This window comes from Dermacentor andersoni, chromosome 1 (assembly GCF_023375885.2).
Source record: "Dermacentor andersoni chromosome 1, qqDerAnde1_hic_scaffold, whole genome shotgun sequence".
Classification (NCBI taxonomy): Eukaryota; Metazoa; Arthropoda; class Arachnida; order Ixodida; family Ixodidae; genus Dermacentor; species Dermacentor andersoni.
In genome coordinates, this window is record NC_092814.1 from 349,394,794 (window position 1) to 349,419,375 (window position 24,582).

At 48.7% G+C, this 24,582-nt stretch overlaps 1 protein-coding gene across 1 annotated transcript in view; it reads right to left on the reverse strand.

Annotated features, from left to right (window-relative positions):
* Positions 1–1,457: 1,457 nt before the first annotated feature.
* LOC126516478 (uncharacterized) overlaps positions 1,458–24,582 on the reverse strand; it is a 30,424-nt gene continuing 7,299 nt past the window's right edge. The window contains exons 4-7 of the mRNA XM_050166605.3: positions 23,783–24,025; positions 20,142–20,464; positions 16,280–16,430; positions 1,458–1,821 (exon numbers count right to left, since the gene is read on the reverse strand). Of these exons, the coding sequence (XP_050022562.1) occupies positions 1,477–1,821; positions 16,280–16,430; positions 20,142–20,464; positions 23,783–24,025 (1,062 nt within the window). The 3' untranslated portion in view covers positions 1,458–1,476. The remainder of the gene's footprint in view (positions 1,822–16,279; positions 16,431–20,141; positions 20,465–23,782; positions 24,026–24,582) is intronic.

Below are 24,582 nucleotides of genomic sequence, written 5' to 3' on the forward strand. Positions count from 1 at the left end.
GTAAGGAACTAGGCAGCAGTATAAAAGGGGAAAGAGCCTGGCAGGGCTTAGTGAGGGTTGTGCCGTGCTTGCTGACTGAGCGGTTGACTTTCAGGCGTGGTTCTAACGCTTGCCGGAAACGAGAACAAAAATGTCAACTCTCCCGAAGTCACTTTGCAGTGTCCTGTGTGCACCTGAACGTGAGAACGAGGCCTTCTCTGTGCGCTGCGCTCAAGAAACGCCAAGGACGCCCAACTTCGGTTATGAGCATCATCGAGCGACATCCCTCCGGACAGCGGATGCAGTCCCCTGACCATCGGGATCTCCTTCCCCCGGCGGGGCGGTCTGTTACGTTTCGCCTACAACGCGCGGTAATGCCGGCGCAGATGCAACGGACGCCGGGGCTTTGTTCAAAGCGGCGGACATTTTGGCCCGTCCGACGCCGCCGCGACGCCTACCCGCCAAGCGTGTCCAGGCGTGTTTCAGTGCCACGTGTCTTCGTGTGTGCGTGTGTGTGTGTGTGCCCTCGCTTGTCAAAGCGCGGCAGCCGGGGAGCGGAGTTCCCCGAATGAGGGGCCTGGAGGTCTCTCGGCTCAACCGCTCGCGCCGTCGTGGGCCCCTGCTGCGCCGTCCCGTGACCTTCATCCCGTGACCTTCCCTCCTTCCCTTTTGGACCGCGACGCCGAGAGTATAAGAGCAGCTGCCCCCGGACGCCAGGGGGAGGCTCCGATTTGTACTGTTGAGTTACGTGCTCTCCCGTCTCTCCAATTCGGTCGACATGACCGGCCGCTCTTTTGCTATGTTAGAATAAACAAGTTGTTCTGTTACCAGTCTTCTCATGCTTTGCCGGGACCTTCGGATGCTTCCAGTGCCCCAGGCCGCCAGGCCAACGCTACCCTTGGGGCTTGCGACCCATTGGCAATAACGGGCGTCAGCACCGAGACCCCAACAACTCGGGCCAGCGGTGCGGTTCCAACAACCCCAAAATTATTTTTTTTCAGTAGGAAAATGTTTAATTAGAAAAATGAAGTTGGCCGGTTACAACCTTCCACCCCGCCTCCACGCCCCATCGCCGGAGGACCACCGGTTTCAAATCCTGCTCCAGTACAGCAGATAGCGGTTACGCTACCTTCCGGCGCACAAAACACTGAATAAATATTATTAAGATTTTAATCATCTTTAATAATCCTTATTCAGTGCTTAGGGGTGCCGGGAGGTAGCGTAACCGCTCTCTGCGGTACTCCACGATTATCGAGGGCGCTAGGCGCGTCGCGGTCACCTTTTATCGGATAAAACTATTGGCTGGAGGTTGTGTTGGGATACAACGAGGTCGGTACAAGTTTAATCGGGACATTGTTATTTTCTTTTGACGAACTGTAATGGGACAGCCATGTAATATTTCGGGAATGAATTGTGGCGAACTTGTCGAACGCTGTAATAGTAGAGCGCGTGGGAAAATGAGGGCAAAAAAAAAAAGCTTTTGGGGCGTACAGCCTTTTAATGTATCGATATTTTCGAAGCGTTAAAAAATCGCGCGCGCGCGCGTCGACTTCTCCGCGGCTTCCCTAGCGTTGCCTCGTCCTCCTCCTCGCGGCCACTCCTCGGGCGGCTCGGCCGAGCCGCAGCAGCGGCCCGCACGCAGGCCGCGCGGCACTGGGCCACCCCCGAGAAGCGGTTCGGCGCGACCAGGCAGCGGCGACCGACGAGCGTCGCCTGCGACGCCTTCAGGCACCGCACGCGGCCATCGCCCGAGGACACGTCGGCGAAAAAGGGAAAGCGCAGGTGGCGCTCGCTGCACACCTGCGACCGGGGAGCGCCGCAGCGGCGGTCCGGCTGGTGTTTCTGCGAGCAAGCAATGGTCGCGTCAGCATGGCGGTGGGGGAGCACGGGTAGGCACACGTCAACGTTGATAAAGGTGCACGCATCGACTAACTGGGCTAAACGCAGCGCGTAAATGCACGTATACAAAGAACGCGCAGTACACGGGACGAGCGCTGCGTGGATACGGCGCGTTCCTTGTCCCCGGTCATTCTGGGCTACGTTTCTCCCCAATCAGCTATGAACGGACTTGCCAAAACCAAAGTCCTGCTTGAGCACGTATTCGCCGCCCCCCCCCCCCCTCCATGTTACACATAATCAGCACTCCTTTGCCTTCATTAGGAGGTAGCAGCCACGAGGGTTTGGTTGTTTCGATTATATTTCGTTACTTATCAAGATAGCGCTAGTGTTAAACAAAAATTCGCAGTTTTACCCAAATGGCGAACCATTGAGAGCGCCAGCATAAATTGGAGCAAAAGTTTGCTTACTAACAAAACACATGCGGCGTCCCGCGCCCGAAGACACACGTGAAGAGTTTACACTCGATGTTCGCAGGCGCTCCCGCTCACAACGCTGGCAGTGCGAGCGCTGGCAGCGCCATAGAGTTTCATACAGTTACTATGGGAAACTGTGGCGTTTGTGTCTGCGGGAACCGCAAGCAGGGCAGTTCAGCCGGTTCAGCCAGCGTGCAAAGGATGGGCAGTAGATGCATTTGCCTAAACTTCGTCCTTCTGGCTCTAAATGGCTTAGTGACTGTGCAAAGTGATCACATTTCAGAAATAAATAACTAAGTACACATTGTTAAAATTGTCCGACGGCAGGATTCCAACGCAGAACCTATAGCGCAGAAGCCTTATATTGAAGCATTACGCCACAGACGCATGGACAAGCTTAACCACTGCAATTAGCAGCGATTATGCGTGCTTGCAGTCTCATTACGTGCTGCATTTAGAAAATATAAATTCCTCTGAAATTATTTGGTCCCATTTAGGCCCAGATAAAGCGTAATAAACGAAGCAACAGGAGCGACTGGAGCACCAAGTGGACGGGATATTGCTGCAAAACCACGACAAGACACACGCTTAGGAACAATGGGGTGCAGCCAATACCAACGTTACTAGTAACTTTGCCCCATACATGAATAACCTTATGTGAAATATTTATAACCAAAACTAGATGTGCGGCCTCACATGAATACACGACAGATTTCTAAATGCGCTTTACTCTCACTCAGTAACATCCATATATGTTGTGCAGGACCTTCTCAAATGAGCTGTTATCTGAGAATATGGCACGAAAGAAAGTGTCTTGTACAATTTATCTGCATTACCAGCCTCATGCTTAGCAGCTCATCTCATAACCATTGCCATACAAGTGCATGCGTTTTGTGCTAGAAATGCGTTTGCTGGCCAGTAATGTGGCCCATATTTCTCTTCGATCGTAGTGTCAATACTTTGCGAGTTTGCACACATTTTTTGTGTTTAACTGCCCATTGTATACTTTATTTTTGAAAAGATGGGGCCAATTGAAAATGAAGGATATTTCTACACTTCAATAGTGGTGAAACTTTAGAGAATAGACTTGTGTTTTATTACAAGATGGGTTGTAAAGTTGATGGACATTATTGTAATCTGATTTTGTGTGTGTGTCAGTGCGTTTCTCGAAATATTATTCAGTTTGTCTTGTGACAGATCAATAAAGGATCAATAAAGGATAAAGAAAAAATGTTTCATATGAGTAACTCGGCAACTACAGATTACATCCAATTCCCAAGCATAAGTACAGGAGCTGCTTATGAAGGAATCAAATATTCCCCATATGCAAGTATTGCGAATCCCTTCTAACCTGACCATGGCTCTATATCGTGAGTGCTTTCACACTGTTGGGAAGAGTACTAGCACTCTGTTTTGAGGGAGTACAATCTCTGTTAGGAAGAGTACAAGCACTCGGTTTGGGGCAGTAGAAACACTTGGTTTGGAGGAATAGAAGTGCTCGGTCTGGGCGAGAGCAAACACTTTGGGGGAGTACTAATACTATTGTGGGGAGAGAGTATTAGCACTCTGCAGAAGAGTACTAGCACTCCTTTGCAGTGTAGTTATAAAATTCTGTCGGGGTGAGTTATTCTGCTCTCAAAGGAGTTAGATATGGGATAAGCAGATACTCCCTCAAACAGAGTTCCCGGAACTCTCTTTGTTTTTAGAGTGTGTGGCTTGGATGAGGTGAGAAGAAAATAATTTTGCGCGGGTATATGGTCTCTATAGTTATTTAGAAATGCCGGCTGAAGTTGCACATGGGCAATGTGCGTGCTGGCGCCTATTTATTCTTAAATGCGTTTTTTTTTCTGAGATTATACTCTCCACTACATTCACGTAGGTGCGTAAAAGTGAAATTTTTCTGCCAAAGTTTTGTCACGTGCCGAAAGCGCACTATCCCCATCTAAATTTGCCCGCTATATGTTTGTTTATTATTTTTGTGAGCTGATTTCAAAGCGTTGAACGAGTCGCCTGCTGGTGTCGGTGCTTGCTTTCGTCTCTGAATTTCGCCGTCATGATAAAGAGTGAAGCCAGACGTAGCATAATCCGTCCACAGAAACGTGCCACAATCGCTCATGTACTTAGATTTAGGTGCACGTTAGAAAACCCCAGACGGCCGAAATTATTCACGAGTCCCCCACTACGGCGAGCCTCATCATATCGAGTTTTTGGCATGTACGTCCCAAATGATAATATTTTCTTCCGCAATCGCCACAACATACGCTTCATCGTGCTAGGTCACCAAACGGAGTCTGGTCAATTTGCCATTAGATGCCAAAATTATGATCCATGTTTACTCATAAAAACAAGCGTTGCGCGTATTCACATGCATCAGCTCACAAGCGAAAGCACAGGAAAAAATATACGACAACAGAAAGACATTTTTTAAAGCTTCTCTACGTATCTATTGTTGGCATTGCTAGCAGACGGAGAAACTTAACTCGCCGGGTTAAGAATGTCAGTTCAAAGGCGAATATTCACTGTGAAGTACAACCTAAATGTGTAAATGAATGTTTTAAACAACTAAAGCGCGCATCACGTTTTAAGAAAGGTTCCATTGCGGGTTAAAGAAAATCCGTGTATTCTGCTGCGTGCACTTGTGTCCCATTGGCTGCTGACTGCCGCATTCTGAAGGCTCGACGCTGCCAGAAACTGTGGACGAAGCGTGAAATTATAAATTATGCAGTTCTTTACTCGTTTATTAGCATATGCAGTTGCCGCCCAAGCAGGCATTGCGAAAATTATAAACGGTAATGAACTAAATGTCAAAAACAACGAACACAAAAAATACTAGTCATTTTTCCGCGTGTCTGCTTACGGCATGGCTAACAAGGCCCTCTGATAACAACGCCATCTCGGAGCAGCGGCGCGCGCGCGTTTCTTTTTTTTCTTTCATTTTCTTTTCCTTTTTCTCGGGTTTCTTTTGTCTTCTTTTTTCTCGTTCTTTTTTTTTTCTGGGGAGCGCGTTGAATGGGACGAGCGGAGAAAAGCCTGCCAGCACGCACAATCTCAGGGGCCATAAGTGGTTCCGTCGGAAACCGCCAGGTGGCGACTATGCTTGACCTCGCGGCGAACATTGCTATCGTAGTAATACAGGGGCAATATGCAATTATTTCAGCCTCAGGAGTCATGTTATACACGTTGGATAGCGCGACACCTGCGCCGCAGCAGCCTACCGTGCACTCCTGCATTTTTACTGCGAATGACATCAACTTGTACTGATCAAAAATATACACAACTTAGAAATTCGTCTGGATGTTACTGTTAATTACCTTAGAGATAGACCAGTGGTTACATGTGTATCTTTACAAACGTTACTCTAAGGGTGGCTTGTTGGGCGAGTTGCTACATGGTGCTTTATAAGTTTATGCCAGCAAACAGTAAGCATAACTAGAAAAATATCGCGAGGCAGGACATAGGAAAGGAACAGGAAGGGCGCTGGAGTCCTGTCCTTTTTTTCTGTCTTGACTAACGATTTCTTCTAGTTATCCTTTGTGTGCTGGCATACCCTTACAACGTCATTATGTTTGGAGGGTTATGCACGAAAAAGATCATCTCGTGCCACTTATACTTGCTCATTTCTCCGTGGCTTTTCCTTTATATCCACATTTCTAAAATTATGGCGATGCGTTGGTACAGCTTCCAAAGGTGTACATATCCATGGAAACATATTGCAGACATCTCAGAGAAATAGTTCTAGTACATAGGATGGATATTTATCTCCCGTCCTCACAATTACCGAGAACGATTAATTATAGATATGGCGTTGCCAAAAAAGGTATAGTGTTTACCGGAAATGTTGATTATTCGAGCGAGTTTAGCGTGTTTCAATGTAACGCAGTGCCAGTGTGAAAGGCCGTATTGGATGGGCTGTGATCAGCCGTGGCTGTTTAAATTGCACCGCATGGACGTCTTGCGCTGGAGTTTGAGGTATAGTAGCGGCGCCTGGTGGCGGCGCGGGAAACGACATCTGGGTCGTACCAGCTTGGGTCGTATTGAGCCCTGGCTGTGGCGAAGCACGTTTCTAGGCCGAGTTTTGCGTCGATTCGCACTTTTTTCTGCCCTGTTGCGAGTGCGAAAAGGCTCGTCACTTCTCACAGACCATGCCGACCACGCTGCGAGCTCGCCGCAGCCTATAGTTTAACGAAAATGGACTATCCGTGTGCCGTAGGACGTAATGCTGGTAGCAGAAGGAATCGGTGACGCCGATCCGGAGATACGTAGCCCAGCCTCGAAAAGGCGTCACCGTCATTACTTCTGCGTCGTGGGCTGCCATGAACAAGAAGGCCTGAATCCGAACATCAGATTCTACCGTTTTCCTTCAAGGCCTCACGAAGTGGAGCGTCGGGCGCGCTGCATAGCTACAGTTCGTCGCTCTGAGTAAGCGAAACTTCGCGCCATGCTGACTGCTTCGCCTGTCTTGAAGCTTGCTTGATTATCTGCGTTTTAAATTTCGGTCTTTTGCACCTACAGTCCCGACAGCAGACCGACATAGCAGCAGGCATGGCTGGTAATTCACGATTCGAGACCCGGCCACAGCGACAATTAACAATTCGACCGATGCGAAGTGGTGGAGTGACAAGTGTGCGCAAATGACCACAAATGGCCGGGCCGATTCGGTGACAATTCACTACCCCACTACGAGCAGCACAGGTTATAGAGAGAGTTAAATGTGCTCATACTTGACCTCAAGCCAGCATGTTGAGGCAGCGCAGCAAGGTGGCATTGATTACAGCAGATCGATGTTCGAGCGCTGTCATTAAAAGCTACGTCAAGCGAGCAGCGCACGAGCTCGCGCTGCAGCGCGATTCGCACGTAAGTACGTGCAAGCTCATATGCATTGCATCAGTTATTATCAGTTACTAAAAGGGACAGATGGCCGCTACGACAACGCAGGCATAACTACTTGTTTAGCGGCATGCAGTCAACAAAGATTGCAGGAGGCCCGCCGTTTCGCGGCATGTCGAAAGACCGCTGCCGTCGCAACACGTACGATCGTGCGCTCGAGCAGTTCGTACATCGCGGCGCGTACCGTCGTGTGCTCGAGCAGTTCCGTACACATGATGTCTGCTTATCGCTGCTGTGGATTCATTTATAGCAAGCATTTCCTCGCGTTTGGGCGCCTGAATCTAGCAGCGTGGAAACCTTACCTGAAGTTCCACTTGGTACGCGACTCGCTTCACTTGCGATTGACACCGCGCTAAAACTTCGCCGCTTAATTCTTGAACGGCGTACAGGTATTCGGCACTGCATAATTTCTTGCCTTTACGCAGCGTGCCACCCCTGAAAATATCTTCGGCGCCCGATATTCGCTGCAGGCCGTGATACAACACAACCGAAAGTGGCGGGTCCATATTGTAAACGTGCTTTCCGAAGCAGACGACCGAGCTTGGTACGACCCATTTTAGGACAGAGGGCGCTTTTTAGCACCTCTTTCGCAGCGCCCCCTGGGCAATGCAAGAGCCCCATACCGCGGTACACGAGTGTTTTTGCCTTCTGATTCCGTCAGAGTGACGTCACCGCGGCCAGAAAATGAACCCGCGCCTCATGCTCAGCGAAATATTGTAACGACTAAGCTACCATGGCGGATATTGCCGGACAAAACAATGTTTTATGTAAGCAAGAGCGACATTTAGTTTCAGAGCAGACCATGCTGACGTATCCAAGAACGGACAAGCGGCACTGATGGAGAATAGCGCGTCAAACTTCCCGCGACACGTTCAACTCCCTCCCCTAAAATACAATAGTGTTTTGTACTTTTCTGGCCCGTGTTACGTTTCGCCTACGACGCGCGGTATAGCCGGCGCGGATGCAACGGACGCCGGGGCTTCGTTCAGAGCGGCGGACATTTGGCCCGTTCAGCGCCGCCGATACGCCTCCCCGCCAAGCGCGTCCAGGCATGTTTCAATGCCACGTGTCTTCAAGTGTGCGTGTGTGTGTGTGTATGTTGGTGCCCACGCTTGTCAAAGCGCGGCAGCCGGGGAGAGGAGCTCCCCAAGTGTGAAGCGAGGAGGTCTGACCGGCGCCGGCCCGGCGGATGCGTCACTACACTCGTCTCAACCTGTCTCTCAGCGTGTCCGTGCCCCGTCACGTGCGCCTCTATCGAGGCGTTCCTTCTTGCCCTCAACTCCGAGAGTATAAGAGCAGCTGCCCCCGGACGCCAAGAGAGAGGCTCCGATTTCTTCCGTTGAGTTACGTGCTCTCCCGTCTCTCCACTTCGGTCGACCTGACCGCCCGCTCTTTTGCGATGCTAGAATAAACAAGTTGTTCTGTTACCAGCCGACTCATGCTTTGCCGGGACCTTCGGATGCTTCCAGTTGTGCCCCAGGCCGCCAGGCCAACGGTACCCTTGGGGCTTGCGACCCAGTTGCAACAACTCGTGCCAGCGGTCCGATTGCAACAACGGGCGTCAGCGCTGAGATTCCAACACCCGTTAGCGTTAGATTTTGCAACCTTCTTAATTAACATAGGCTTCTACGCACATTCCACCACATTTTCTTTGGTTGCCACTAAAAAAAAAACAGATTGAGCCTCGGGATGTGTATATTGTGATTCAAGAGAATATCTAGCAGCCTTAAATGTAATATTATAACTACTTTGTTCTTCAAATACACCGTTCTGCTCTAGCGCCTTACCTTGTGCCGCAACCAAGGTAAGCACAGGGCGGTCACCCGCAGGGTTGTCTGAACAGACCAATCAAACGCTCTCCCTTCATCAAAATCACCCCGCAGCGATCGCGCCTCGTTACGTACGAATAGGGTTATAACTAGTCTTGATCGCTAGATTTCGCGGTCATATTCTATAAGCTACAAATGCTGTCTGTAAGTTTGGACACTTTCCATGAATTCGCATTGCGAAAACTAAATACGCGTCTTCTAAAGACTATCTAAAGTTGTCTCTTCCACTTTCATTTCCTTGTTGCTTCATTAAACATATTACGTTTGCCACAAGCCTAGCTCCAACCTGCAGTTAAAGGATAGCTAATTTCCTCTATAGGCCTTTCCTAGGCTTCATTCTGTTCTGGGGCGCTATAATGTAAAACTATTCCAATATGTTTTTATTCCAATCTCCTGACGTCAAATTTGCGTAACCGCCGACGCAAGCACAGGGCGGTCACCCGCAGGTTTGTCTGAACAGACCAATCAAACGCTCTCCTCGTTCAGAGGAGGTCACTTTCGTTTGCTTGAAAAACAAATACCATTGCCTACACTGAGAAGAAAGGGGGTTAACCGAGCGGCCCGATTTTTATTAGTCATACAGGGTAAATTACTTGTGCCTAATAAATGAAATAAAGAAACGATAAATTAATGGAAATTAAAGTGGATGAAAAAACAACTTGCCTACACTGAGTGGCTTGTCTTATCTAATTGGCTGACAAGAGGCGAGAAGCACGGTCGAGTGGAGAGTGATTCGATAGGGCCGAGCCACTGCACTGAAAGTCGATAACCGGATGAAGATAGGGTGGTGCCGGCGTCCGCTTTCCCTTACTTAGCTTGCGGTGGCTCGTCGACAATCGCGGCGGCATGCAATGGAAGGTTAAGAATGCCGCTAAAACATAATCAGCAAAGAAGCGTTGCCAGAATAAGGTCGTAAACGTGCCGAAAGTGCTCGAAAATGTTATACGGCCACGCAAGAAGTTTTATTATACGCAAAGAAACCAATGCTCTCCGGCAGGTGCAAGTACCCAGCGCCTGAGCGATCGGCGGCAGCCATCTTTTATTCCTTTCTGAACGGGGCAGCCTGAGGCTATTCAGAAGGAAATTCACTTTTGTTCGGCATAATAATGCATCTTTAATGCGTACACGTCACTTTGACGCGGTGAGTTTTTGCGGTTTTGTGACGTCGCGTGACAGGCAGGTCAAGTGGGTGCAGCCCGAAAACTTTTGACCAATAGCTGAGGGCTAAGGGCGAAAAGGCGTCGAATGAGAAATAAGTATTTTTCTTTTTACGGTCAAATCATGCATAATCAGTGTGTACACGCCATATCAGATGGGGAGCTGTCGTGGCGTCGCGTGACAGAGAGGTGAAGTCGGGGTGGTCCAAAAAAGTTTTCGAACAATCGTGGTGGGCTGATTGCAGAATTGGAATAGAAAAGTTTGGAATAGTTTTACATTATAGCGCCCCTGGCTTCATGTTTTCTTTATTTTTTTTCAAAGCAACGAGCTCATCAGTTTTCTTGGTTAGTCATACAGTTCAGCGTAGTTTCGTCTGATATCTCGCAAAGAAAACATTCTGGGAGAAAAAAAATTTGCAGATTTTTTATAATTAGCTAACTACCCATTGCGAGTTATGTGCAAGTAGTCCAGGGGCGCTATAACGTAAAACTATTCCAAACTTTTCTATTCCAGTTCTGCAATCGGCCCATCGCGATTGGTCAAAAACTTTTTTGGACCACTCCCCCTTCACCTGTCTGTCACGCGACGTCACGAAAACCGCGATAGCTCCCCATCTGATATGACGTGTACACACTGATTATGCATAATTTGGCCGAACAAAACAAAAATAGTTATGTCTGATTCGACGCCTTTTTGCCATTAGCCCTCGGCTGTTGGTCAAAACTTTTCGGGCTGCACCCACTTCACCTGCCTCTCACGCGACGCCACAAAAGCGCAAAAACTTACCACGTCAAAGTGACGCATACGCGTTAAAGACGCATTAATATGCCGAACAAAACTGAATTTTCTTCTGAATAGCTGCAGGCTGCTCCGTTCCGAGAGGAATAAAAGATGGCTGTCGCCGATCGCTCCGGCACTGGCTACTCGCCCCTGTCGGAGAGCATGAGTTTATTTGCATGTAATAAAATTTTTGCGTGGCCGTGTAACGTTTTCGAGAACTTTCGGCATGTTTAAGATCTCGTTCTGCCAACTCTTCTTTGCTGACGATCCGTTTTAGCGTCATTCTTAAGCTTCCGTTGCATGCCGCCGTGATTGTCGACGAGCCACCGCAAGCTAAGAGAAAGCGGACCAATCCAAGACGCCGGCACTACCCTCCTATCCGGTTATCGATATTCAGTGCAGTGACTCGGCCTCATCGAATCCCTCTCCACTTGAGCATGCTCCTCGCCTCTTGTGAGCCAATTAGATAAGACAAGCCGCTCAGTGCAGGCAATGTTATTCGTTTTTCAAGCAAACAAATGTGACCTATGAACGAGGAGAGCGTTTGATTGGTCTGTTCAGACAACCCTGCGGGTGACCGCCCGATGTTTGCGCCGGCGGTTACGCAAAATTTGACGTAAGGAGATTGGAATAAAAAAACGGCCGTGGCTTAGCTTGGTTAAGCCTGGTGATTGCGAAGCAATAGTGTGTTATTCTCGGATCAGCTGGTAGTATGGCTGGTGGTAGTCTTGGGTTATGCTAGTGTTACGGCTTACAGTGAATCATCTAAGCACCAGTACGTCCAGGTGCATCTCGGACTTGAGCACGCCGTTGGCGAACGCCCGTATCGAGCTGAAGGACGAGAGGTCCAAGTAGCGCATGACGACGTTCTCGATGCTCGACACCCGCCGAACGTCGGCGGCTGCGAGGAGGCCGCTGCTGATGTCGCGACACGCGAGGATGACTCGGGTAGACTCGGGCGCCGCGCCGCGCCCCTGGTGAGAGGAGCGGGAGTTAGGCCGCCGTTGGTGGCTACCGCCTCGCCTCGCGACGGCGTGAGATGGGGCCCCGTTTTTACACAGCTGGTGTGACGTCACTCTAGGTCACGTGGTGTGACGTCACGCAGCGAGGTCACGCTAAAGGTCAATGGTGCCTACCACCGCCTCGCCACGGAACGGGCTGAAGTGCGACCTAAAGTAGTATTGCTTCGCAATAAAACATGGAATGGTTCACGTTATACGGCCCCAGCTCTAAGTGACGGCCCCAGCTCTGAGTGAATTGCGCTCTAAGTGACGCAAATGTTCTTCGCGCAACTTGTCCGACAAAACCAAGGTAGCGCAGTTCATGCAGAGGCAAGGCGTGACGGAGGAAAAAGCGAATGGCTGCGTTCCTGCTCCTAGCAGGCGAGCCTTAGCTGCACCCGCCGTAGTCGCCTTGTGGCTATACCGTAGCGCTGCTAAGGACGAGGTCGAGGGATCAAATACAGGCCGTAGCGGCCGCTTTTGGATTGAGGGCAAACGCAAAGACGCCCTTGTACCGTGCTTTGGGTGCACGCTATAGACCTTTGCACTTGAAGTCTCGAACCAGAGAGTCGGAAACGGATATCAGGCCCCCGGTAGCGAGAGTGGCTAGCGTCTCATAGTTGCCCTCTCTTGCTGGACTGTCACGCGCGCAGTTCCCGCATTGACTGCACGACGTTTTCGCGATTTTAAGGTTATCCGCACAGGATATGCGAACGTCCGGGCAGCACTGCGCTGTGTGCGGTTGTTCTAACAACCAGAAGCGCAATACAGCAAGAAAAGTGCAGTGCAGCACGTACAATGTTCTGCAAGAGGACTGCGGCTGCAACATGTAACTGTTGTATCGGTTTCCTGCCGACGCGGTACTGAAGCATCGCTGGATTAGCGCTGTAAATCGTAAGGGATTCGTCCCTACGGAGTCGTCGCGCGTCTGCTCGATTCATTTTATCGACATGAAACGTATATCTGAGAATCCAGAGCCGATGCTTCAGCTCGGATACGCGAGGAAGGTAAGATGAGCTGTGTGTCTCTCCATCGTCAGCCCCTAATGTTTAGATGGGCTATAAATATGCAAATATGAGCCAACAAGGTCAAGTTTTGGCAAGCCTGATGACAGTGGTCGTTTCCGTATTAATAGTAGGTCGTGAAGGGGCGGCGGCGTATCACGAAACACGACATCCAATTGCCGAAGAAGGTAGGCTCACACGTTGTGTTGGCGATAACATCGGTAATAAGCGCTCCCCTTTCATTTCCAGAGGGCAAAAGAAAACCTTGTGCCACAGGCGGCCCCATCTCCCAGTCCTCCTCTGACGAATGTATGCACGACTGTCAGACTGATTTTTCGAAACGCGCCGAAGCGCGTTTAATATCTGTTTATGTTATCTTCAAGTCGACGCCATTCCGCAATCGCACCGACTGATGCGCAGCCACGGGCGCTAAAAACAGGAAAGTTCTTGCCCTAATGAGTAAAGCGGCACCTCTCAACACTGGTGATACTTGCACTAAAGGTCCAACACGACGCTGCGGAGACTTAATACACGGAGAGTCATTGGTGAAAGCAGCTGCAGCGCTGAGCTGACGCTTGCCGGCGCCATCCGGCAGTCGCGCGCAGTCGTATACGGCCGCTGCCAGCAGGAAATTTTCCGTCTCGAAGCGTAGCCGATGCCTCTCGACACTAGTGAGAATAGCACGAAAGTGGCAAGACGACTCTGTGAAGGCCGAAGATACGGAGAAAAACAGATGTAGATAGCAACCAACGTTTTTAAATCTATTGGTAGCAACAGCAGCGCTGAGCCGGCTGAGGTTGAGCAACGACAGTCCAGTATGGAATCGCCGCCAAGCAGACGCTAGGCGGCGCCGGTAGTCCAAATATGGCGGCGCCCGTGGAAGCCTCATTGCAAAGGTCTTATAAAGGGGTCCTGGACCACTTTTTGTCGAAACCGAGAAATGAATTTGAAGTTAAATTAGACTACTTCAGAAATACCTTGCCGCAAAAAGTTCTTGAATGTGTTCAGCAGAAGTGCAGTTATTGACCATCAAACGTACCGTTCGCGGTGCGTCCGCTCCTTCTTGAAATGATTTGCACTGCGAAGGCTACGGCGGAGCGGAGTCTGCCCACGAAGGTATACGCCTACTGAACGTCAACGTGTGACGCAGTTCAAATTTCATTTTGGATGTTCACATAGACGCCACCATTTCCGATTTTGGCGCCTACGACGCGCCAAACGCGCTTGTCCTCAGCAAGCCGCAGTGCGCTTAGCCAGTGGCTACACAGACCGCGGCCACCTGCAACTGCAGCGCATGCTTTGTGCACGACAGGGCGAGAGTGCGCGCTCGCGCTCATGTGCTCCTGTCTGGTTGTGCTACGTGGAGCGGGCCGGCTCTGTCCTGCACCAGCTTGACCGACGGATACTAGCCACGCCCAACTTGCGCATTTTTGAAGTGCTATCAATAGCTCATTACAAAGCGAAGTCTGCCAAGGCGTCTAACCAGGAGCAGCCAGGAGTGAGCGCGCGCTGGCAAGCGTGCGTGTGGTCTGACCTCAAGTTTCACGTGGTCAGAGGCTAGTTGAGTGTTCAAAACTAGTCGAAATTAGCGAGACCCGTCGGCTTCGACACCGATAAGAAGGCCATGGCCAAAGAAGGCGGCCATGGCCGACCGTGCATGAGCAGGCGATGGTCGGCTTCTTCCGGCACTACGTAATCAGTATCGAAATTCGAAAGCGCATTTTATTTTCGCTTACTTCATCCTGTTTATTAAACTTCATCAATAAATATACACAGTAACAGTGGGAAGAAGCGCACTTATCCAAACACCCTTCTTGATTTGACGTCAGCCAATAGCAGCCGCGTATGTGAATCGGATTTATTACGAAATAAAGAGTGCAAAAGAGAATCAGGAGTATGCTTATGCTGAAAAGAGAGCGTTTGAGAGAAAGATGACATGGCGCTCCGCTTGCGAGATCCGCGGGCCGCGCACGACTCAGTCGCAAAATTTGGCTGAGGCGTTCACAGCAGCGTATGCTATCCGCGGACTGCCTTTTTTCATCAAGCCCAAGGGGTGGTTCAGGGGCCCTTTAAAGAACCCCAAGTGATCAAAATTAATCCGGAGTCCATCACTTCGGCGTGTCTCACAATCATACTGTGGTTTTGGTTCGTAAAACCCCAGAATTCTTAATTTCACTTTAGCTGCGACGACGCGGCGAACCTGGCATCCGTCAGCTTCGTTAATTATCTTGCGTAGCGTGTGGAAGCCCGCTTGCCATATTTCGCGCAATTAGCGGGTGCGCGAATATTTGACCTTTGGAACACGAATTCTGTGCGTCTGTTTTGAATCGAAGCATACAGATACGAAAATGTTATATTCGATTTACCTCTTCTCATAATCGGCTGCCAGAGAATATACGGGGTTACTAGGACTGTTAAGGCCTGCAGGTCGAAAAGAATAAATGGTCCACGCATAACCGCCACCGGATGATTTAACTAAACAAAGCCCAGTGTATTCTTCTGCTACGCTCAATATGACGTCTAAGAACTCTGACCTAAGCACAAGAAACTTAACGCAAATACAATGGTAAAATTCTGACAGCTGTAACGAGTTTTCAGCTCCGCATATATAGTTAGCAAAGCTATTACTAATTAATTACTATGTTGTTTGCTGATGTAACATTTCGTTTGTTTGTTTTGTTTTTGTTTGTTTGTTTGTTTGTTTGTTTGTTTGCTCTCTATGCGAAATAAAGGTGACTATAATTTTTCTTGATATGGAAATGTGTTCCAGGTTCGATCCCGTCCCCCGACGGGCGCATTTCGATGTGCTTGCAATGCAGAAACGCTCGTGTGCCCGCGGGCATTGCCGGAGTTTCGCACTGCGGCGTGCCTCATTATAAGAATGTAGTCGATTTGCATGCAAAACTCCAGCATTTCGTTAACTTAATGCATAAATCAGCCACTTTTCATTCTATCTCATCCGCATTTCTTTTTTTTTTATTTATTTATTTTAGGAGCAGTAAAAGCATGCTCATGCGCTTGCTTCTATGACCGAAGTTCTTATCCATAGCAGTATAGACAGCTGCGAAAACGTAGGCGTAATGTGAGGCCGCGTTGCTGCTGCATCGGGCAAAGTTTCACCAAACAAGGTATAACACGGGCGCTGCTTACACTTCGATTTCTTCTTTCCTTTTTTTTTTGGTTTCAAATGTTCGCTTTCACACTTGTTTAAGGACGCTACTATTCAAACAGCCGTTTCAAACAAGCACTTCACTGCGAACGAGCCCGCTTTTAATCGGCGTCGTCACCTTTCCTTCATCCGTGCTGTTTTCGTGTTAGTGCGCTCATACCTTCTTGGGCGCCGCGGGAGAGGATGGGCACATGCGGGCGCACTGGCTCCGGGTGCGGAAGGCGCTGGCGTCGGGACATCGTCCGGCCGGGAAGTGCCACATTCGGCAACGGCGGCCGTCGAAGAACCACCGCGTGGACCGCACGTGTTCACTGCGACAAGGTTCGTTCGAGAACGCGCCGACATGAGAGCACTACACGAGGAAACAAGAAGCAAGTGCAAGCGGACAGGAAAAAACGCGACTAACAAATTATGCCTATTTATAATCAGTTGCAGACCGCTCGGCCGCCACTGGAGCACAGAACCGTTGAAGCTCATATTAGAGTGGTTGTTCCAAGGAAGTGCATACGTTGTAGACTGGGATAACGTTTGTCCCCAAGAGCATATACTGCACTACAAATACTTTTCGGGGCTTATCTTGTGCCCAAACAATAATCGTGATCTATATGTTGTGTGCCCTTTGTTTTTTCTACAGCGCTGCGTGCCTGACGCCCTTCTCTGCCGAACGCTTTGCCCGCTATAACACGTTATTACGCACTTTCCGTTCTTGATCCTGAAAGTTCCGGGACCACAACGAAGTTTAAATTAACCTCACCCACTTATCTAGACTTCTTGCAACAACGAAACATGCGCCAAAGGTCACCTGGTAATTCACTGTCGGCATCGTTAAGTGCATGTGCACCAAAGTTTGGCACGTGTTTCGTTGTTGCAGGGTGAGGTTGAAAAACGATTAAAGAAGAATCACTGAAGCACGCGGGTGTTTTCGAGTGTATAGCACCCGTCTCAATATCGTCCAAAGAATTGCAGTATCAGCATGCAGCTGCGCGCCCCCCCCCCCCCCCCCCCCCCCCCCCCCCCCCGACGCACTGCGACTGCACCTTGCGTATTACAAATAGCCTTCGTTTTTCTTTGAATAAGTTTGTTGGAAGTGGCGCTTTGTTTGCGTTTGTCTACATGTGCGGGGTCGTTTTCGCACTTCTTACATGAATATGCAAAACCAACACGCCCGAATTTGCATCCTAACGTCGAAATAACATACCGGCAACCTGTAGACGTACAGAGTACATTTCCATGTATGTCAAAGAAGACCGTGCGAAATTTTCCTAGCTTTTCGCTATAAAGGTTGTCCCCACCACACTAACTTCATATTTGCCGTTACCCCCACACGTCAGAGTACCTCAATATTCATTGCAAACTTTTCGTACTCTTGAAGCCTAGCCTCAGTGGCGATATAGAGAACAAATCGCACGTAGGTCGACGTCCGATAGTATCTGAAGCATCGGGCGTGCGCTCTGCCTCGCAAAGGCCATGTTCTGGGAGCTATTGATGACGGTGCATGTAAACCTGGGAAAACTCCCCGTACACAAAAAGTAAGTTTGTTTTGACGCTGCTGTCGATTCGCGAGAGCACGAGCGCTAGCGAACCATTTGTACGAGTGAATAAAATTGTGGATTCGAACCCTTTGCGCTTCACGGTAGCTGTAACTCCCTAAGTGAAGCAAAGCTTAAATGCGATATTGTTATGTATAGTTTAGGGACGAGTGCCTTAATTTGGTAAACTAGTATCGGATTCCAGGAAAAAAATGACAACATTGCTATTTAAGTCACATAGCATCAGTGGAGATATAAAATTATCTGAGAATCGAGACTAAGGCTCTTACATTAACCTTTCTCACACTGACATTTCATTATTGCTTTTAGCTCAAGCCGCCCTTTGTGGCATTCGAGCATATCGGTACTCGCAGAAGGCATGTCTACAAAGTTGGAATCAAGATATCTCCCGTAATCAGCGACACAGAACATCCGTGTTCAGCGGTGTCCCTTACTGCAACGTTTTGTGGGCAAACGATTGGTGGAAGATGAATGAATTTTCGTGCAAGTTTGGCGTCGGATATCTGGATACCGCGGTTCATTTTAGTATTCATACTATGCTGGCACACCTCGAGCACGGACTGACTTTACTAACACAGTTTAATAACCATTACGACATGTTCGTTGATACAATTTTGATGCGAAAGCATCAAACGGCCCATTGAGCGAAAAAACCGGCGTCTGTAGCCGTGAAACGGTGCCTAATTTCCCATTGGCTGCGACGCCATGTCACGAGCGCACCTCCACGGAGCAGAGCGGGCCAAAGGGGACACCTGCTGCCGCGACAGAGCGATAGGTGTTGCGTGAAGGGAGAGGGCATTGCCATGACGCCGCGTCACTCTCGCTCTCGAAAGCCTGTGTTATCCGCGCGTTCTTTGTCCGCACAAGCCCTTGCCTGCGTTCTAACTGCGCCTCGGTAAAGGCAAATCAAAATGCGCCAAGCCAACGCCTCCTAGATAGCAGGCCTGTGCCCTCTGCTTTATGACGCCATCCTATTTGAACCGAAATTTCCATTGCCAGGCATTGGGTGACGAAAGCGGTGAGGTCAAAATGACCGCAGCTTACTCAGAAGCATCCCCATTAGTTATATGGCAGTCGGGCAAGGTAGCATGACGTCACGGATCGAAGCGAACCGACCTTGCGCTATCTAGGAGGCGTTGGCCTAGCGCCCCAACGCGCTCGCTTGCCCGCCAGGAGTTCATAACTGGTAGGACCGCTCAGCGGCGTTCAACTGGACATTAATGCTTTCGCATTCCCAACTCTTAAGGAGTGCTTAGGTGTCCTCGGTTTTTTTTTTTTTTTCTTTTTTTTACCACTTATGTATTGGAATTCAGTGGGGAAAAGGGTATTGAATGCGATATAGAAGGACGTTTCCTTACTACCGCCATTGCAAGGAATTTTCGATACCAGATATGAAAAAAATGTTTGGCGGGGTCGAACATTCGAAATTGCGCAAACGAATCCATAGTCCCCATGGGAGATTCGTATTTCAGGATTTCAGATTCAAAGCAGTTGAATATTGCTCTATGGCCGAATACGCAAAACTGTTGCGCTTAAGGGAGAAAACTCTTCCAGGACGCCTGAAATATGTGTTCATAAAACATTTCAAGTGGAAATACTGAACTAACAGAGAAAGGGAAAGGTTTCTGACGTAACGCTGTTTCATTGACGCTCCAGTTACGATCCGTTACAGGGACGATTTTGGGAAATATAACTAAAACGCCAAAGCATTCCCCAGCACATCTTAAGGGCGTATATATAGACAAGGGTGCTAATGGAATTTCTTGCAAAGTTAGAATGACTTCACTATCGTTCCGCTTCAATTCCGGAGCTGCAACAAGTGCGAAAAAAAAACAATGATTGAATTTTTGCGATTAGCTACCTGGACATTGCAATTTCTTAAGCCGGCATAAGGGCCTCTTCGAGAAACACGCTTTGGTCATCAAGCGATCATTTTTTTATCAATAAAGAAGTTAAGGAGAGTTGGCATCTAGGTAATGCGAATGTACGTAGGTGTTGGAATAAAGTTCCAGCTGAGGATAGTCTAAGAATTAGTTACAAAATGACTAAACAATTACTCTACTGAATAGGCAATAGCTTAAGTAAGAAGTCATATTTTTTGCGCAAATATACTTTCCATGGCCAGAAATGAGGGTGAACAATTTATTCATCTACGTAATGCTTCGTGAATGTCGTTAGTCGTCGGGATACCCAGTGACCCAATTTGGCGTCAAAGAGGTTTATCGAAGACCGGCACACGCTCATTGGTACAGACCAAGCGGCTGCAGTGGCACATACCTGCAGTGTTCGAAGCGGCACGCCGGCCCAAATATTGAGAGTATATACTATCATCGGGATCGACCCTCGAAAACGGCCAGACGCAGAAAACTTGGTCGGACTCGTCAAGAATATGACTAAAATAAAAACCTACGGGCGGTACGGACGATAATCGACGGGCGAAATGAAAACACGACGTTTTCGGGCACGTCTCACCTGCGGCACTCGGAGAAGATGGTCTTGTCGAAGCACCGCTCGGCGGGCAGCTCGCTTCGCAGGCAGCTCTGGCGGCAGCTGTCCATCGACGAGAAGCGGTTGGGGCTGCTGTTGCACAGCGGCGTCTCGTCCCTGACGCGGCGGCCTCCGCGCCGAGCTGCCGCCCGTGCAGCCACTTCCTGTTCCGCATCCTGCTCGGCGGCGGTGGTGACCGCGACGCAGTCTCCCATCTCCCGATCGTAGAACGCCTCGCGCCGCAGCCGAGGGCAGAAAGTGTAGCGGACCGCGCCACAACGGCCACTGTTCTGCTGTGGCGGGCGCGTCTGAAGTAGAGAGGATCATTTGTCATTACCGCGGTCGAGAGGAACATTAGCTTCGCGCACTGTCGCGCTCAGTATAAGCTATAGCGCATGGACGCGTGGGAAAGCGGTTGTAGCTCATATTGAAAGCACTTGTGTAAGGTTCAGACGGCAACAGATCAACTTATCCACGCTCCGAAGGAGCAGCGAGTGTCAAAGTTGGCGCTAAAGGATAAGGCCCCGTTAATCTCCGGGTGAGTGAACAATTCACCTCAATATATCTGTAGCACAACTGAAGTCAAGCAAGTCAAGCAAGGCTGCAGCAGGCTTAGGTCAACGCAGGCGATGTAACCTCTTCTGATTATGAGTTCGTGTGCTGGATGTTCACGATGTATACTGTTGCGAAACGTCGCAGACGAAAGAATCAATTGAAGGTCACGCCAAGCGCCACTGGGAAACTTCATTTGTACCCGCGGGCTTGCACAATGAATTTGGATCTGGCGGCTTTTATATAGAACCGAGGTAAACTGCAATATTCAGATGGAGCGCACAGTGGCACTTTCAACTTTCCTATTATGCTTCCTTAAGTGTACTATTAGCGATGTCGAAATTCTGCGTTGTGCCTCCGGAATGGGACAGCGCGAACGAGATCTCAGGATCGAAGCTGATGCACTTTTGACTCTGCAAGGTGCCGCTGCTGCCGCAAGAAGACCCCTTTTACTCTCATTTTTGGCGTTTCCCGTTTGACTATAGGGAATAAAGTAGAAACTGGCGTCTATTTGTTTAAGCATTTTGCATCCGAGGCGCCTAATATAGACGTTGAAGGTTTTTTTTTTTTTTTGCTAGCGTAAAAGATGAAGTATATGTACATTGCACCAATTTGAAGCGAATGCATGTAAGTGCCTAATCCCGTACAAGTCCCATCAGCTACAGTACATACCCGCCGTGCTGGCGTACTGGCTTTGGCGTTGCGCTGCACGGGGTCGCGGGATAGAATACCGGTCACGGTGGCCGCATTTCGATGGGGGCGAAACGCAAAAAACACTCGTGTACTGAGGCGGTCAAAATTAATCCGGACTCCCCCACTACCGTGTGCCTCATAATCAGATCGTGTTTTTTGTCACGTAAAAAAATCCAATTAAATTAATTTAATTTTAATTAGTGACAGAACACAGCGAAGCCGTGTGTAGAAGTTATAGGGAGTGCTCGTAAGTTTGGTTGCGCGACGTAAGGCTGCCTCGCATATGCCCAGTATTTGCTCTAAAAGAGTGAAAATTTGTCACAAAAAAAAACAAAAACACCAGCAGTGTTGAACTTAAAATGAAAGGCGTGATCCCTCTTAAAAATCTGTCTTTTTTTTTTTTATGGGTTACGTCGCGCAGTGAAAGGGTGGCGCTACACGTGAACCGGCATCCAGGAGTCACGCGCGATTTAAGTTTAACCATTCTCGTCCCTTCCTGTTACTCTCTTGGCAGCCTTATGTCGGCAAAGAGGAGGTAGACGATTGATTGAATTTGATTTGATTTGATTGGCTGTGCATTAGGTGTGCGTCAAAGGAGACCGCAGGTGGTCCACATGAATCGGGAGCCCGACTCTACGGCGCGAGTCAGTGACGACCCGCGGCGGGGGCTCGTCAGCCTCGACGCGGTTAAGAAGTATGTAATTAATATATGAACTCGGAGGATAAATGGTTTGTCCAATATATATATATATATATATATATATATATATATATATATATATATATATATATATATATATATATATATATATATATATATATATAATCTTACAATAAGGACTCAAAACCGGGCGAGTTTATACGTGCGCAAGACTGCCTTAAGAGGAAGCTTTAGCTCGGGCTCAACTCCGACGCGGCCCATTCAAATACATGTAAAACGCAAAAACGTTTTTCTGAGATAACCCCTGGACCGATTTCAATGAAATTTGTTGCATTAGAAAGTGAAAGGTGAATTCTGATGACTGTTGAAAGCGGAACTTCGATTTTGGGCTTGAATTTTTTCTAAACATATTTTTAAATATTCGAAAACTTGAAAAAAGATAGAAGCACGAATTTATAAATTAATAGCTCAGTATCGAGAACAGATATCTCGGTTCTGTAGTCGGCATCCATTAGATATTGAAAGCAAATATATTTGATATGTCATTTTATATCTTACGTGAAGTTTTAAGTTGTGTACAAGGGTTCTGCAAAAGCTGCATTTCCATATCACTGATTTCTTTTTAGATTGATGTGTAACACATCAATTTTGTACGCTTTAGACGTACTATCATATGCAATTTACAGAATTGTGCTATCATTTTTCCTTGCTGAGTTACAGAGTTGTAAACCTCATATTTTCGTTTTCTGATAATTTTCGATATTTGCCAAGTTTTAATAAATAATTGACAATCTCAATCAAAAAATTCGAAACCAGGAGTCACTAGATTATAAGTGTTCTTTTAAATGCAACAAACCTCGTCAAATTTGGCGCTGTGGTTGTCGAGAAAAACGAATTCTCCTTTTACATGTATTTAGATTGGAGCAACCGAGCTAAAGCTTCCTCTTAATGGAGAGTTTTAGTTTAGAAGACGCAAGCGGTTTGCGTACGCAACAACTAGGGGCGACGGTACTGCGCATGCGCAGACCCCTACGTCTCGGTCTGCGGATGTACAGTACCATCGCCCCTAGTTCTTGCGTACGCAAGCCGCTTGCGTCCCCTAATCTAAAACTCGCTAATAGCGCAAGAAGGACGACGACCACACAAGCGAAAAGGGCAAGAGAAGCGCTAATTTCACCCCCCCCCCCCCCAAAAAAAAAGCAGTTTTCCTAACCACCGACACAAAATTATAAAAGCAAAGTAAATTCAGTATCAAACCGAGTACCATAACAAATGTATTATAAACTTTGCCCTGTCTGTGCCTTTGTTGGAGGCGCATGAGCTCTGGCGGGTTTCTTGCTTTGAAGTTACGGATTTTTTGTCTTGTTTTCTGAGGGCACAGTAGTGCGATAGATAATGTTTAACTGTTTGGTATTACAAGGGCGCACGCGTCGATATTTGTCGTTATTTTTTATTTATTTATTTATTCATATTTTTTTTTGCGTGTGTCGGCGCTTCGAAAAGCGTGCTTGCTTTTCGTCAGGAATGAACTTTTCTGTGACGTGAGCGCTTGCCCTGCCGTTTTCTTTTTTTGTCGTCGAGTTCCTTGTCCTATATTAAGGCAGTCATGCATATACACAGGCTTTGAACGCCGAGACGGAGACCTCGAATTCACGTCACTCGACGTGCCACGGGATTGGTGAGCGCAGTCCCCCCTCCCGGTGGCGGCAGGCCGACTCACCGCAGTGCTGACCGGGCCACGGGGCGCGCCAACGGGCAGCCGGTGCGCCGAGTGCAGTTTTCGGCGCAGCAGCTCGCCGCCGCCCTGGACGACCGCGCCCCGGCTACGGCGCCAGGACTCGAGGGCTCGCCGTCTTGCGGTCGAGGCCCGGGTTCGCCGCTGCGGGCGTCGCCGTCTCTGCACGGCGGCTCCCCTCGTCGAGCGCGTCCGCACAGTCGTCGAGTCGGTCGCCTCGGTGTAAGGCTGCGCGGCGTCAGAGCGATAGCAAACAGTGTGCCGTCAACGCGTGTTGTCTAGCACTAACAAAAAGAAAAAAAAAAGAAGATATGCTTATCTTTTACCGTCACAAGTATCGCAATAAAGCTTTTTTTTTTTAAACTCTACAAAGTTTCATATCCCGGTGCAGGACATGTAGAACGTACTCTGACGTATACCAACTGTGATCCTCAAGCAAATACTTCAATAAAAATAAAACGTTCACGCCACTATATATCCCACGCATAACGGAAAGTGGGGAGCCTGAGATTCACCGCGCGCGCTCTTTCGGCACTTTTTTTTTTAGTCGCTTCCATTACGTCGTTATTGCATGTTGATATCTTCTGGATCAACTTCTTAGGCGACCGTACACAGGCCACACGGCCCATTAAAGAAAGCGGAACGTAGTTTGTGCAGTAGCGCGGCAATCTTGCGTACGGCGCAATGGGCCCTCTTGCAATATTTTCGGCGTTTATACAGTCTGGAAAATCCGAACAAGCGAACATAACGAGGGAGTCGCTATCGCCGAGTGGTGGCCGTGGAGA